General features: G+C 43.1%; 1 protein-coding gene across 1 annotated transcript in view; it reads left to right on the top strand.

Moving 5' to 3' along the window:
* The window catches only part of ELK3 (ELK3, ETS transcription factor), a 61,930-nt gene that overhangs the window by 28,353 nt on the left and 20,288 nt on the right, over positions 1–13,289 (top strand). Inside the window, exon 3 of the mRNA XM_019515051.1 lies at positions 6,909–7,703. Within this exon, the coding sequence (XP_019370596.1) occupies positions 6,909–7,703 (795 nt within the window). The remainder of the gene's footprint in view (positions 1–6,908; positions 7,704–13,289) is intronic.

The following is a 13,289-nucleotide window of genomic DNA, read 5'->3' as shown; positions in this document are numbered from 1 at the left end:
AAGATAGAGCTGGTTATAGTCTGTTTTGCTTTAAGATATGTTTGATCATCTTTTTCTTTAAGCCTAATGTGTGCTCTGTGACTGATAAGGGATATTAGATGTTGTCAGGTCAAGGGAGATGTAGATTCTGGAATTTAGCAAGACTAGGAAGGGTTTATTAGAGACTATGCTGGATGTGTCTTCAGTGGGATGCAAGGAATGGAAGCTCTTTGACTGACTTGAGTGACTGACAGATGGTATAGATTTTAGGATAGAACTGAAGGAGAAGAGCACATGGCAGTGATGGTAAACAATACAGTCAATTAGCTTGGAAGTGAAACAGAGGAGAGAAGTGGGATATGAGAGAGAAAATCAAAGGTAGTCAAGCATGGGGCTTTTAAGATGGGAGAAACTAAAGCATGAATTAGAAAAGAGTGGGAGGTTAAGAAGGGAACTGATGGGTTAAGAAAGGCACAAAGGAGAAGAAATGGGATACATATGGGTTCCCTGGAGCAAGTAAAAGGGTTAGAAGGGCACAGATGAGCTGCAGCTGTGATGGGAGAAAAGCGTTGGAGGAGGAGAAAACAGGAAGATAACATAATGGTATGTCTACACTGCATATGCAGTGTCATGTATAGCTACGCAAGCTACCTGGCATAAAGTTGGACGAAGAGCTTGTAAATGGCTGAGATTCTTTTAGGTCAGTGGCTCTCAACTGTTTCAGATAAAGGCACCCTGAGGAACATGCAAGCTCTTACTTTTTACTCCTTTTTTGACTACAGAAAAACAATAGAGCAATGAACTCGGAAAGGCCACAACAGGTCCAAATGTTTTTGACACTGTGGCTTCCGATTTGAAAATTCTGGGTGTATCTTGTGAATCAAGTTTGTACATCTAATAGCGGTAACAATGTATGCCACCCTGCAGCACCCTTGAAAGGATCTCAATGCACTCCAGGGTATCATAGCACCCTGGTTGAGAATAGCTGGATTAAATATTCCAGGAGCAGCAGGACATAGAGAAGCAAGAGTTTGTATCCCTTATGTTTTGTTTTATACATACATTTTAAGCTCTTTGGAGGACAGACTTTTTTGTGTTTGTACAGCACAAGTGTGGTTCTGCTCCACCGTTGGAATTCATAGACGCTACTGTAAAGCACACAAGAACATTAAATAAAATCGGGATAATCTCCTTCAAAGCAGTGTTGCGGTGGTGATGTTGCCTGTTGTAGTGATAGCTCTTTCAAAGCCAAAATTCTTTTCCAGAATTGCATTGCCTCTTATTGATGACACTGACAATCATTACTATATATTCTCAGACAGGACAGGGGTGCTATGGATGCATCTACACATTGCCATATGATGATGTTGCTACAGCACAGTGCTTTAATACTTCCTTTTGGAAGTAACTGCCTGTACTGCACTGTGTGTGCAGCACATGGCTAGATTTTGACGCTACATTGCTATAGTGGCGTGCTAAAATGGGGGAGCTCACCGCTACAGCGATGTAGCTGCCAATCACTTGTAGACCCACATGAGTGCTACTTTACCATAGCATGTACAGCAACATGGTGCATTGCTACATCACCAAGGACGACTTGTAGATGCACCCTATAATACTTTTTGCTACTGGTATTTGGAAAAACAGCCAAAGATACAATGGAGAAGTACCTTGTTACTTCAGTTGCATCACTCTTTCTCTGCTACTACCATTAAGAAAGGAAACTGATGGAATCAGTACCTTACAAAAATGTGTATGTTCCAGCTATTTCATTTAGTGGACACTCAGTGAAGAATCTTCATTTTGAATGTTGGTGGTTTGGATTGCCATACAAGGTGACTTGCAAGCTGGAGACAATAACAGCAGTATTACAAACACCCGCAGATTCCATTCTCACAAGTATCCATGACCACAACCATTATCTTAATTTGTTCATGCAAGATTTCTTGACAGTGAAGGTTGAGTGAGGTCAGTGTTATGTAGGCACTCCTTGTCTAAGTCCAGGCAAGTAAAAATCTTGCACATCATTAGCTCATTCCAAAGATACAATCAGAAGGAATTCTGCCTACAGTATGATAAAGACACTAACAAAAGTATGGTTGTTTATTGGCATGTAGATACATTCTGCTGACACATGCTCAACATATTCTTGATCAGAAAACTGCAGGCAGTCAATATGTAATTTACAGTGGCATTTTTCTCCACCCTGAAAAATGGATGGTTCCAGTAATGCATCTCTGACTTGAAACCTTAATTGATAAGTAATTACTGCTACAATGTTCCCTCATTCATTCATCTGTTGGAATAAAAGAACAAACAAAAACAAGGAGAAAATCCAGACATCAGCCTGCCAACATTCAGATCAAAATTGGATTGTCCTTTTGCTCTTTGAAAAACTTTTGCTATGTATAGGGAAAAATCCAGATACAGTTGGATACATATTCCCTATCCATCTCTACAAGCCTTTCAGCTGCAGTGATATGGGTGGGTCTACACAGGAAAAAGCAAGCCATGTGACAATATAGTTAAGGAACAACCACATTTTAAGCATTCCCTATCATGGTGGCAATTCTAGTGTAGATCTGGGTAATAATAGTGGTCATAGACATAGGTAATAATAGTAAGCTCGCAGGACTTTACAAAGGTGAGTAAACAGTATAATTCCTGTACTGCAAGTTAAGAAAAGGGAGCACAAAGTTTAAGTCATTTGATGAAAGTTGCTCAAGAAGCCAGCTGAAGAACTGAGATTAGAACTCTGGTTTCCCAATTCCCAGTCTATGCACCAAATACTACAGAGATTACTGTCTCCTGGTAAGAACTGCAGGCAATTTTTAAACTGATAAAGTGGAGGCCCTGATGCTTTCAGTGAACTAGTTTTCTCCTCCGCCATCTGCAACAATATAGCAGGCATCCCTATCCACTAGTGCCCCTTCTGTAGCATTAATGTACCATTCTGGACAGGCCAGTAGACATAAATAAAAGCAAGATTACTTGCTGCGGTAGTTTATCATCAGTTAAACAGTAAGTTTGAACATGTAAATGTGCATGTGTGTTTTTTTGACAGTATGGTGAACAGTAAACTTGCTCTGCAAGAATTGTCATAAGCATAAATGAAACATTCTTTGCTATCAGATATTGGGAGAAAATTGTTTAGCTAACATTTGGAGCTAAGTCTACGGCTATTTGGTCTCATCTGAAATATCTTTCATAGTTCTGAATGGGATATGACCAGTGCAGGGGTGGATCTTGGGGCGGGGGCATGGGGGAGGTGAGGAGGGAGGGAAGGGCAGTACTGGATTTGCACCTCCTTTGAGTCTTACTACACCCAAAAGCAGCAGGGTTGGCAGTGGCAGCAGCATTTCTATTCAAGCAGCAGTGAAGGAGACAGTTGGCTTTGTGGCTCATTATACTCCACTGGATTCCTTCTAAACTCCTCATTCTACAGGTGTTAATGAACCTTTCTTCTTTTTTAATAGTCTTAATGTTCCACTTAAGGTATTCTTTCTTCTGCAATTCTGCTGTCTCTTCCCTGCTCCTGGTTATGTAGCTCTTATGTCACAGCCCTACAGACTGTTTTTAACTAGTGAAAAACATTAACTCAGACATGGAGATAGTGCATTCAATACTTCACTGAAAAGTTATCAAGATGCTCAAGAAGGCTGGATTTCAGTTTATGAATCTGAAAAAGAGGTATCCATTTAATTCTAATGACTACAGGACTACTGAACCAATTTCTTTTAATTATACAGCGCTTTTAATTATTTTGTCTAGTTGGTTGTGGGTTTTTTATATACATATAACACAGCAAATTTATATTTGCTTTTGCTCCAACCTTAAACTGAATAATAGACTCCTAGACCATTAGCCTATTAGTAAAGCTTCTAGCTTCTTTTTAACCTGATAAAAATATGTATTGTGTTATATGTGATGATGTACCACATCTGCACCCCCCTTTTCAAAATCCTAGATCCATCCATGGACCCATGAAAACAAACCTGCAAGTGAAGGAAAATAAAGCTTTTTATTGAAGCTAAGCTGTCCCTTTCTGAATACAATATCGACAGCAGTGTTTCTTAAATTACTAATTAAATTGCATTCTTATTTTTGCTCGTGCTTTGATGATGGGTTCTTATGCTCAGTATTTAAGAGAAGCATCCAAAACACTTGAGGCATATCTGAACTGAATCTTTTAAGCTTCACCCATCATTAATTAGGTCTTTGCTGCAGGCTCATACTGTGCTGAGAGTCCTTGTTAAAACACAAATACATTTAATAATAGTGAAGGAAGCATCAAAGCACCAGCCAGTTAGATTGCTTGTTATAGAGGAATTCCTTTTTTTCAAGCTTACTCCAATGTAAAAGAGCCTCTCAAATGTATTTAATCTTTTCCTGCTTGGAGTCAGATGTTCTAAGCACAACATTACTTGCCAGTGCTGGATGCAACAAACCCTCAGGCACCAGAAGTGAATTTTTTTTTCAAATTAAAATATTGAACAAAAACACTATCTCTGTTATGTGAATAGCCTTGAGTTTTATGTTTGATCATTTTAAAATGAGTGTGTGGTTTATAAATGAGTCAGGGAGGAGTAAAACTGAGTCCATCTGATGTTTCATCTACATCAGAGCAGAAAAAAATATAGGCCAAGTTCTAAAATGAAGCCAGAGGAATTAAAACAAACAAATACTTTGATTCCACTTGCTAAATATGTCCTGAGGTTTTAGAAATATAATCATAGTCTTTGTGTGATCATTTTCATCATTGCATAGATATATGTACAACTTAGGATGAAGGAAGGATAGTGAAAGGGCTGGACTGAGAGACTCAAGAGACCTGGATTGCATTCTCAGCTCAATCATAAATTCCTTCTATGAATGTGAGCAAGCTACTTTCTGTGTCTCTCAGTTCCCCCATGTATAAAACAAAGATAACAGCACTTCCTTCCTTCTCATGTGTTTTGATAAATCCATTCATGTCTTGCAGGATCTCAAATAGTACATTGATGGGATCTGTATAAGAACACAGATGTATAGATAGGAACTGAGACTTCTTAACCCCCCTTCCCCCCCACACACAAAACAAGCAGATCAAATAGTCCATATGAGAAAACAGGGGTCTCAGACTGATGCCTGACTGAAGAAGAAATTAGGTTTGCAGGAATAACGCAGCTGCTCATGCAAGCCTTACTAAGAACAGAACAAATATTTGCAAGGAGAATGTTACCTATGAGGAGAAGCCCTGCACCAGAGAGGAGTACTCCTCAGAAAGGCATTCAAGGACAGAAACCTTAGTCACCAGCCTCATTGTGAAACTCTTTGAAACAAGAATCACTACCAAACTATCTGGAAACATGGGCTGCCTGTACAAGTGCTAGTTCGTGTTCCAATTAACATGTGTCAGAGCAAACTAGATTAACTGAGTCTGCTCCGGATTCTAATTAGAACGCTTCAGCATGGCCTCACTGCCATGAGTATAAGCCCATGGGTTCAAAAATGGCCATGGGGGTGCTGTATCTAAACCTCATTGAATGAGGTTTAGGTAAAGCATCCTGTGGCCATTTTTAAACCAGCAGGGTCTTAATGCACATGACAGTGAAGCAGTTCAATTAAGAGCAGCTCCCTGGGAACCAGGGGTGATGTGTAGGGGGTACATGCAGGTGCACGTGCACCCCCAGAGCATGGAGGTGCACTGTCTACAAAAAGGCACCACTGACACTGTTGGTGGCACCTGTGGGCAGTTGCTGCTTGCCACCCCGCTGCTGACACTGCCTGCAGCATCTGAGGGTGGTCTGTGATCCCCACTGGACGTCACCACTGGCATCTGCAGGAGCTCCCCTGCTTACCACTGCCATGCTCCCGCAGCTGCGGGGGGCACGCATCATTCATGCAGGGAACCACTCTAAATAAAACGGTCCCCCTGCCCCTCCCCTAAGCACATGTATTGGCAGCCCGCTTCTACTGTACCTGGCATGGATGTCAAATGCTGTCTTCCTTTTCATGAGCTCATACTATGTAGCATCTGTCCCCATAATGGACACTTGTGTATTATGAGATGTAGGGCTTGAACCAAATGCCACTGAAGTAAGTGGCCATATTCTCAGTGACTTCAGAGGGCACTAGATCGAGTTATAAAGACACTTTTATTAGGCCAAATGTGCAGAAAAATAAGTGCTGATAGTAACAGCAACTTACACAGTGGGATTTTATTATTGCTGTTGGAGTTTGTTTGCTTCCCTAGACACACTTCATGCACTGCTGAGGCATGTGGACAGCCAGAATTCCCAGGTTTGTGACATCCCACCCTGTGCAAACAGCAGTTTGTCATAAATTAGTTCATGCCTGCTGAGCGATGTGTCATCATACTCAAGTATGGGCAAGATTCTCGAGGCCGGAGCCCCTTACGCTGCTACAAAATGTTCTGGGCGAAGCAGAGAGGTTTCATGCTCCTAAATGAGTGTGGAGTTGGGGAGCTGTTTTATAATTGGCAAATGTTGCAAAGGAAATGCTTAAACCTAAAGGATAATGGCTTTAGAATTTGAGAGGGTAAGTTGGAGTGTTTCCTTTGCTCTAGAAGTTTTTCTAAAGAGGAAGGGATTTCAACCCAAAAGGTGATTGGAATGCTTTTTTCTCACTGACAAGGAAAGGTTGCTAGGCAGCCTCAGAAGAAGATGAAGGAGCCTACTGTTCACTTACGTTGTAGAGACAATTGACTTAGGCCCTCAAGTATGAGGAGGAAGAACATCATCCATGGTTAAATATAGGGGGCTGGGACTGAGCCTAAAGGGGTGGGGGCAGGGACATGTTAAATTTGCTACCGTCTTATTTGCTTTGAGTATGAAGCAATGTTAGTCTACTCATATGAATCATAAGTGTCATTACACTTTGTGTATTCAAAACACTAATTTTTTAGCATCTGCTTTTTGTATTCACAGAACATCATCAAGAAAGTGATTGGACAAAAGTTTGTGTACAAGTTTGTCTCGTTTCCTGAAATCTTAAAAATGGATCCACATGCCATAGAAATCAGCAGAGAGAGCCTTTTGCTGCAGGACAGCGACTGTAAGATACCTTCTGAGAGCCGAGAACAGCACAAGCAGAGCTTGTCTGTGCTAAAAAGCACAAGCCGTAATGAATATATCCATTCTGGCTTGTACTCGTCTTTCACCATCAACTCTCTGCAGAATCAGCCAGACACTTTCAAGCCAATCAAAACAGAAAAACTGGAAGAGAAGTCAGAAGGAAACACACCAGTGGAAGAAGTCAGGACTGTTATAAGATTTGTGACGAATAAAACAGACAAACAAGTGATGAGGCCCATTGTGTCGCTGCCATCTACTTCTGAAGCAGCAGCTGCCTCTGCTTTTCTTGCTTCTTCAGTGTCAGCTAAAATATCTTCTTTAATGCTGCCAAATGCAGCTAGCATTTCATCTACTTCACCATCCTCATCACGGTCCCCATCTCTGTCTCCTAACTCACCCCTCCCTTCAGAACACAGGAGCTTCTTCCTCGAGTCCAGTTGCCATGACTCAGATTCTCTTGAGCCTCTGAACCTCTCTTCAGGTTCCAAGACAAAATCTCCATCTCTTCCCCCAAAGGCTAAGAAACCCAAAGGCTTGGAAATCTCCGCCCCTCCCATGGTTCTTTCCAGCACCGATATTGGTTCCATTGCCCTCAACAGCCCAGCACTTCCTTCAGGATCCCTGACTCCAGCTTTCTTCACTGCACAGGTAAGACTTACTATATGAAACAGTGCCCTCTTTGGGCAAATAGTTAGCAATGTGGGGACCAAATGAAAGCTCAGTACTGTATATGCCCATAACTCTCATAGTGAGGAAAAAAGTATATAAGGAAGAGGGGGGAAAAAACCTGTAACAAATGTCTACGTAAAAGGTGGAAGGTAGAGTCCTTGTTTACTCCCAAAGCTTCTATAGCAGTGTGGAGAAAAGCAGTTGTCATTCATGGGGTGGTTTGAAAGATAATGAGAAGTTCATTTGGGGCAGCTGTTACCATGAATTAGCATGAAAACCAGTTTCAAAGTACAGGAAACACTTGTTATTTGTGGGTTCAGCATTCACGGTTTCAAATGTTCGTGAATGCTGAACCCACATTTTAAATACACTTCATACACTTCCAGGAGCTCCTCAGGAGCTCTGCACTTGCTGCCACCAGGCTCCTGCCGCTGTGTTCCCTCTGCCGCTGGAGCCATGCCCCCCCAGCTGCCGAGGGCACTGTGTTCATGAACATAGTGCCTTATTTGCGGTTTTCACCATTTGCGGGGATTACGAGAACGTATCCCCCCGTGAATGGCGAGGGTTGCCTGTATGTAGAACAAGGAGGGAAAGACCAAGTAACAATAGAAGAAGTTACTGGGCTAAAGTATGTACGTATACATCTTGAGATGCTTGGTTGAGTTTAACACCACATGCTGTACCCATTCATAAACTGTGACATTCTCATTAGCTTTCAAAGCAGATCAAAATGATTGGTCTATAAGAAATGTCTCCTAAGTCAATTTTAATTTCAAAAAGCTTTACAGGTTCATAACACTCATTTCTGCATGGATGTAATATTTAACCATTTTGTTTTTGTTCCCTATAAAATGGATGTTTATTAATTACATCATTGTGTGTGTCAGCATTGAACTAGTTTTTTTTAAAGACAGAGTTAACTAACAACAAAGGCTGTTAAACAACAGTCACCTGGAAGCAGATGATTTAATGCATCACTCTACATAATTTATGTCTGATTTCACCATACCAATTTAAACAGGGCATCTATTGTAAAAATGTCCAAGATTGGAGAATTCAGGATAAAATTTTAGACAGAAACCATTAGGTGAAATGTTTTGAATAAACTCAAAGACATAAGATCATAGATGTTAGGGCATCTAACTCACAAAACCTAGGAAATCTGGGGTTCACATTCAAGTTTTATCAGGAATTCACCATAGTGATGCCTTTCTTGTTGGTAGAGCTGTACAGTATGTAGCACAAGAGGATGATTTGAGGCCCCAAATAAAGATCAGTTTGCTGGTCTCTGCCATTTGTGCACATTATAAAGCTTTCAAATTATAAAATACTTTTGGCAGGTAGAACTGGAGTGTGGCAAGACCAAATTTAAGGTACATTGACAAGCTTGCATAGTGTCTAACTGGTAATAATCATGGTAAATATTTTACTTGCTGTGGACAAAGCTTAGAAATAATTCATACCAGGCCCAGAATTAAAGAAGCTGAAAGCAAAAGTTTATTGGAAGTCTCCTGGAATCTAGTGCCACCCCAAAGCCAGTACAGTTTAATTTCATAGATTTCATAGACCATTTGTTTCCTTATTGATTCATTTGTTTATTCACCATTTCTTTGGGCTTCTCATTCCCTCGTTATTTAAAGTAGTGTGTTGTATGAAAATTTGAGAGGGAAAATTAGAAGGACCTGATTTGTTTTTTAGTTGATTACAGGCCTGCTCTTGAAGGATGCTTACCAAATCCACCAGTGTTATCCATTGGTTTATCCGTGCCTTAGCAAATAATTTTTAAGTGTATCCTATCTCAGAAGGAACTGATTATATCAACGTGTCATGTAGCGTTTTAGGCCAAGTACCCTGAAGACATCTGGTAGCATAGCTGGAGTACCACAGCTCCCTCCTAGGTATGAACGATTTGATTTAAAAAGCATCCTGTGTCCCTTAAAACAGGCCTGTTCAACTTCTGGCAGCCAGGGCTCCACCAACAGTGACCACAAACAGTGGGGGCCACACCAGCATAGGCCACAGGTCCTTGCTGTACCATGCTGAGAAGGTGCCCCATCCTCCACTCACAGCGCCCCGACTGTGGGCTCCCTCTGTATCGAGCACTGTCTAGCCCTATCCCTTGGGGCAGGGCCGAAAGCAGAAGGCAGAGGAAGGAGTGGGGGAGCCTGGAGACCCACATCAGAGTGATAGGGGGAACTGCAGCAGGTGGGAGCTCAGGACCTGTGTGTTAACCCCCTGCCTTAAAAGCTTAACTTAATGAACCTTATAATAACACAGAGAAAATACAGGCACCGTGTTTGAGTAACAGTCAGGTTATAACACCAAGCAATTAAAAGAAGACTTGCAGGGAATTGTAGGTCTTACATACCATCCTACATGTGATTTATAATATTCTGATATAAACCATCAAGAACATATGCACTCTTGTTTTACAAATGTTCAAAACTTGAATTTGAATGATTCAGAGAGAGCTTAACAAATGCAGCCTCTCTCTCTGAGAAAGTCATTCCAAATAGCTTCCAATTTACGTTCTGATCATGTGAGCAGAAGGCTTAGCCAAATAGCTATAAAGGACTTTTGTAACCAGTTGGGTTCAACTCAATTTCAAAATGGCAAAAACAACCTGAAGATGACAGGAATTTTTACTACTAAGGGTGAAAAAATTGTTGCATGTTTTGTTTTGTTTTGGTGAACTTGAAAACAGGCTTATTTCAACAATGCCATGGATTATTTTGCTTGCTTGGAGCTCAGTGCTTGCTCATGTGCTAATTAATTATTTTTTGGTTCCAGTGGCACTGCTGCCCTTCTCTGACCAAATGAAAGAAACTTATTTATGTCAAACTTTTCTTTAGACATTTGTTTCAGAGTTTGCAATGGTGTCTAATGCACTGATGCCTTGGCTATGAAATGAGCATAGGTGCAACTGCATCCCCCTTCACATGTCATCAGCTGGATTTAGGCCTTTAGCCTCACAGTACAAAACTTCTACCACAGGAGGTAAAGGAGTAACTTCTATTTGGAAGCAAAAGTAGACTTTGTCCTCTAGAATTATGCAACACACACTGTGCTAGCAAGGATTATACTTACTCTGGCTTCTTTGAGAAAGCAGATCCAAGTGCCAAGAAGAGCTCTTTTTGTATATTGAACAATATTAATCTGAGTATTTTTAAAGCAGTGCTCCTACAACTCTAACCTTGCTCCATCTAGATTATTATTGTGGTTAATGATGGATTTTAGATAGTAGAGTCACACTGATTTAAAATATAGTAATTTATGTAGAGCTCCAGAGGGCAGCGTGTGGGGTGATATATGGGTTTTCCCATGTAACTTAAGAATATTTCCGACTGCTTTGTTGGTTATACTTTCAGCTCCTTTGATGGTTCTGATACTGTCTTCTAGCTTCATTGACTTGAAGCCTGGAGTGCAGTGTGTACTTTTTGAATTGAATGATAACTAAGATAGAGGCTTACTGTGGCTGGCCTCAGCTAAGCATGTAAATTACTAGTATGTGGACTTTAGTATAGTTGTCAGGAATTGACTCAGCTAGGTTACAATTCGGTTTCAGATCACATCTCTCTTTAAACATTTACTTTTCTTTGAGGAGACTTTTCAGAAAAACAGGGCTTTCCTGCCTTTTTGAGAGGTCTCTGGGCCCAATTCTAATAAAACCCTCTCCACTTTGTTCTCTGGTTCTTCCTAGATAACATATGGTCAGTTCTGGATCTGGATCAAAAAGGCTGATGAAAGAAATAGTAAATTGTGAACTTGTGGTCCTCAGGTCTCACTGACACTTTCAAATTCTTTGTCCCAGTTGAGACTGCTATTGTTATTACTTGGGCACAATAACTTGAGAGCCATCTTAGCAGAATTGGCAGGGCAACTCTGTGTCCTGGGCAGTCATGGTGCATAGGCAATAGGCCTGTGCAAATAGGTAAGTATTTGATGCAGATTCGACTGATTCAGAGGACAGTGATTCGATTCAGAGATTCCACAGTTCAGATCAGCCAGGGAAAGGCAGGCACAGCCAGGCGGCTGCAGGTTCTCCCACTGCTCCTCCGGCTATTCCTGCCACTCCCCAGGTGGGGGGAGCCACAGAAGAAGCCTGCATGACTGCCCTGCCTGGCCCCAGCCTAGTCCCAGCACTTAAAAAAAAAAATCAAAAAAAAAAATCACGCACTCACCAGCTGCAGCAAATGGGGCCTCTGGGTACCTGTGGCAGAGCCCCACTGTGCAGCAGCTACCCCATGGCATGGGTGCAGTGTGGCTCGGTAGGGCACTGTATACTGTCTGGGAGCTGGGGCTGCTGGGGCTGAGCACTGCCAGGCTCTGGCTGACACATGGAGCTGCCCCAGCTCCCAGGCAAATCGAACCAGGAGCTGGGGAATCAAGCTGGGGGATGGGGAAATGTTTAGGTCCCTGAACATTCCCCCAGTTCTCAGTTTGATTCCCCAGCTCTCCGATCGCTTCCGCCAGCTGTTTCCAGGGGGGCCTCTGGATGATGCAGGATGACAGCAGGCTGCCGCTACTACCTGGTAATCGTGGTGGCTCTGGACTATTTCCCCAGCCAGCAGCAGCAGTCTGCTGAAACCCCATGCACAGATCCAGGGGCTGTGCCCCCCAGGAAGAGATGGGGGAATGATTAGAGAGCTGGAGAAACTGGGAGCTCCAGTTGAAACTGGGAGCTCCAGCTGACACAGGGAGCTGCCTCAGCTCCCAGACAGCATGTGGTGCCCTGAGGAGCTGCGGGTGCCAGGCGGGGGGTGGGGCAAGCCCCACTACCCCCCACTACATGCTGGGACTCTGCCACAAGCACCCAGAGGCCCCAATTGCTGCTCCTGCATCCACTGGGTGCGGGGCTTTTTTTTCTCTTTTTTATAGGTGCTGGAGGCTGGGTCAGGCAGGGGATGGGGCTGGGCAGCACAGTCATGGGGGCTTCTTCCGCAGCTTCTCCAGCTGTGCCTGCCTCTGCCTGAGTGGGGGGAGCCACAAGAGCTCTGTCCTGCCACTGCTTGCCCAGCCGGTGTGGGAGGTGAGGGATGCAGGCACGGCAGTGCTGGGAGTGGGGAAGCTATTTCGAATGCTGGGAGTGGGGTAGCTATGCCCTGCTGCCACTTGCCCCCTTCCATGTGGAGTGAGCCACGCCTGCATCCTGCCCCTCCCCCCCGGCTGGGCAAAGAGCAGCAGGGCGGAGCCCGCACCCCCAGTGCTGCCGTGCCCACATCCCATGCCCCCTGCCCCATCTTGGTAGCTTGTCCCAGCCCCAATCCCTCCCTCCCTCCCCCCAAGCCCAACAGATTTACCAGCTGGAGGCAGCTGTTAGCTGCCTGTTTAGTCTATGGCCAAATCTCCGAATTGGCCAAATCTTTTTCTGAAGCTTTCTGAATCAATTGGGAGCTTTTACTTGGTCTCTCGATTTGATTTGGATTCATAGATTCAGTCTCTGAATCAGGCTGAATCTCCTCTGAATCGAATCAGCTACCGAAGATTTGCACAGCCCTATTAGGCGGTGCTCATGCACACAATGCAGCTCGTGTGGTTAATTGCCCTGCACACTCCCCCTTGCCT

This window comes from Gavialis gangeticus, unplaced genomic scaffold (genome assembly GCF_001723915.1).
Source record: "Gavialis gangeticus isolate Ggan-Ray unplaced genomic scaffold, GavGan_comp1, whole genome shotgun sequence".
Taxonomy (NCBI): domain Eukaryota; kingdom Metazoa; phylum Chordata; order Crocodylia; family Gavialidae; genus Gavialis; species Gavialis gangeticus.
Note: the sequence above shows the minus strand (reverse complement) of the source record. Positions and strands in the feature narration are given on the sequence as shown.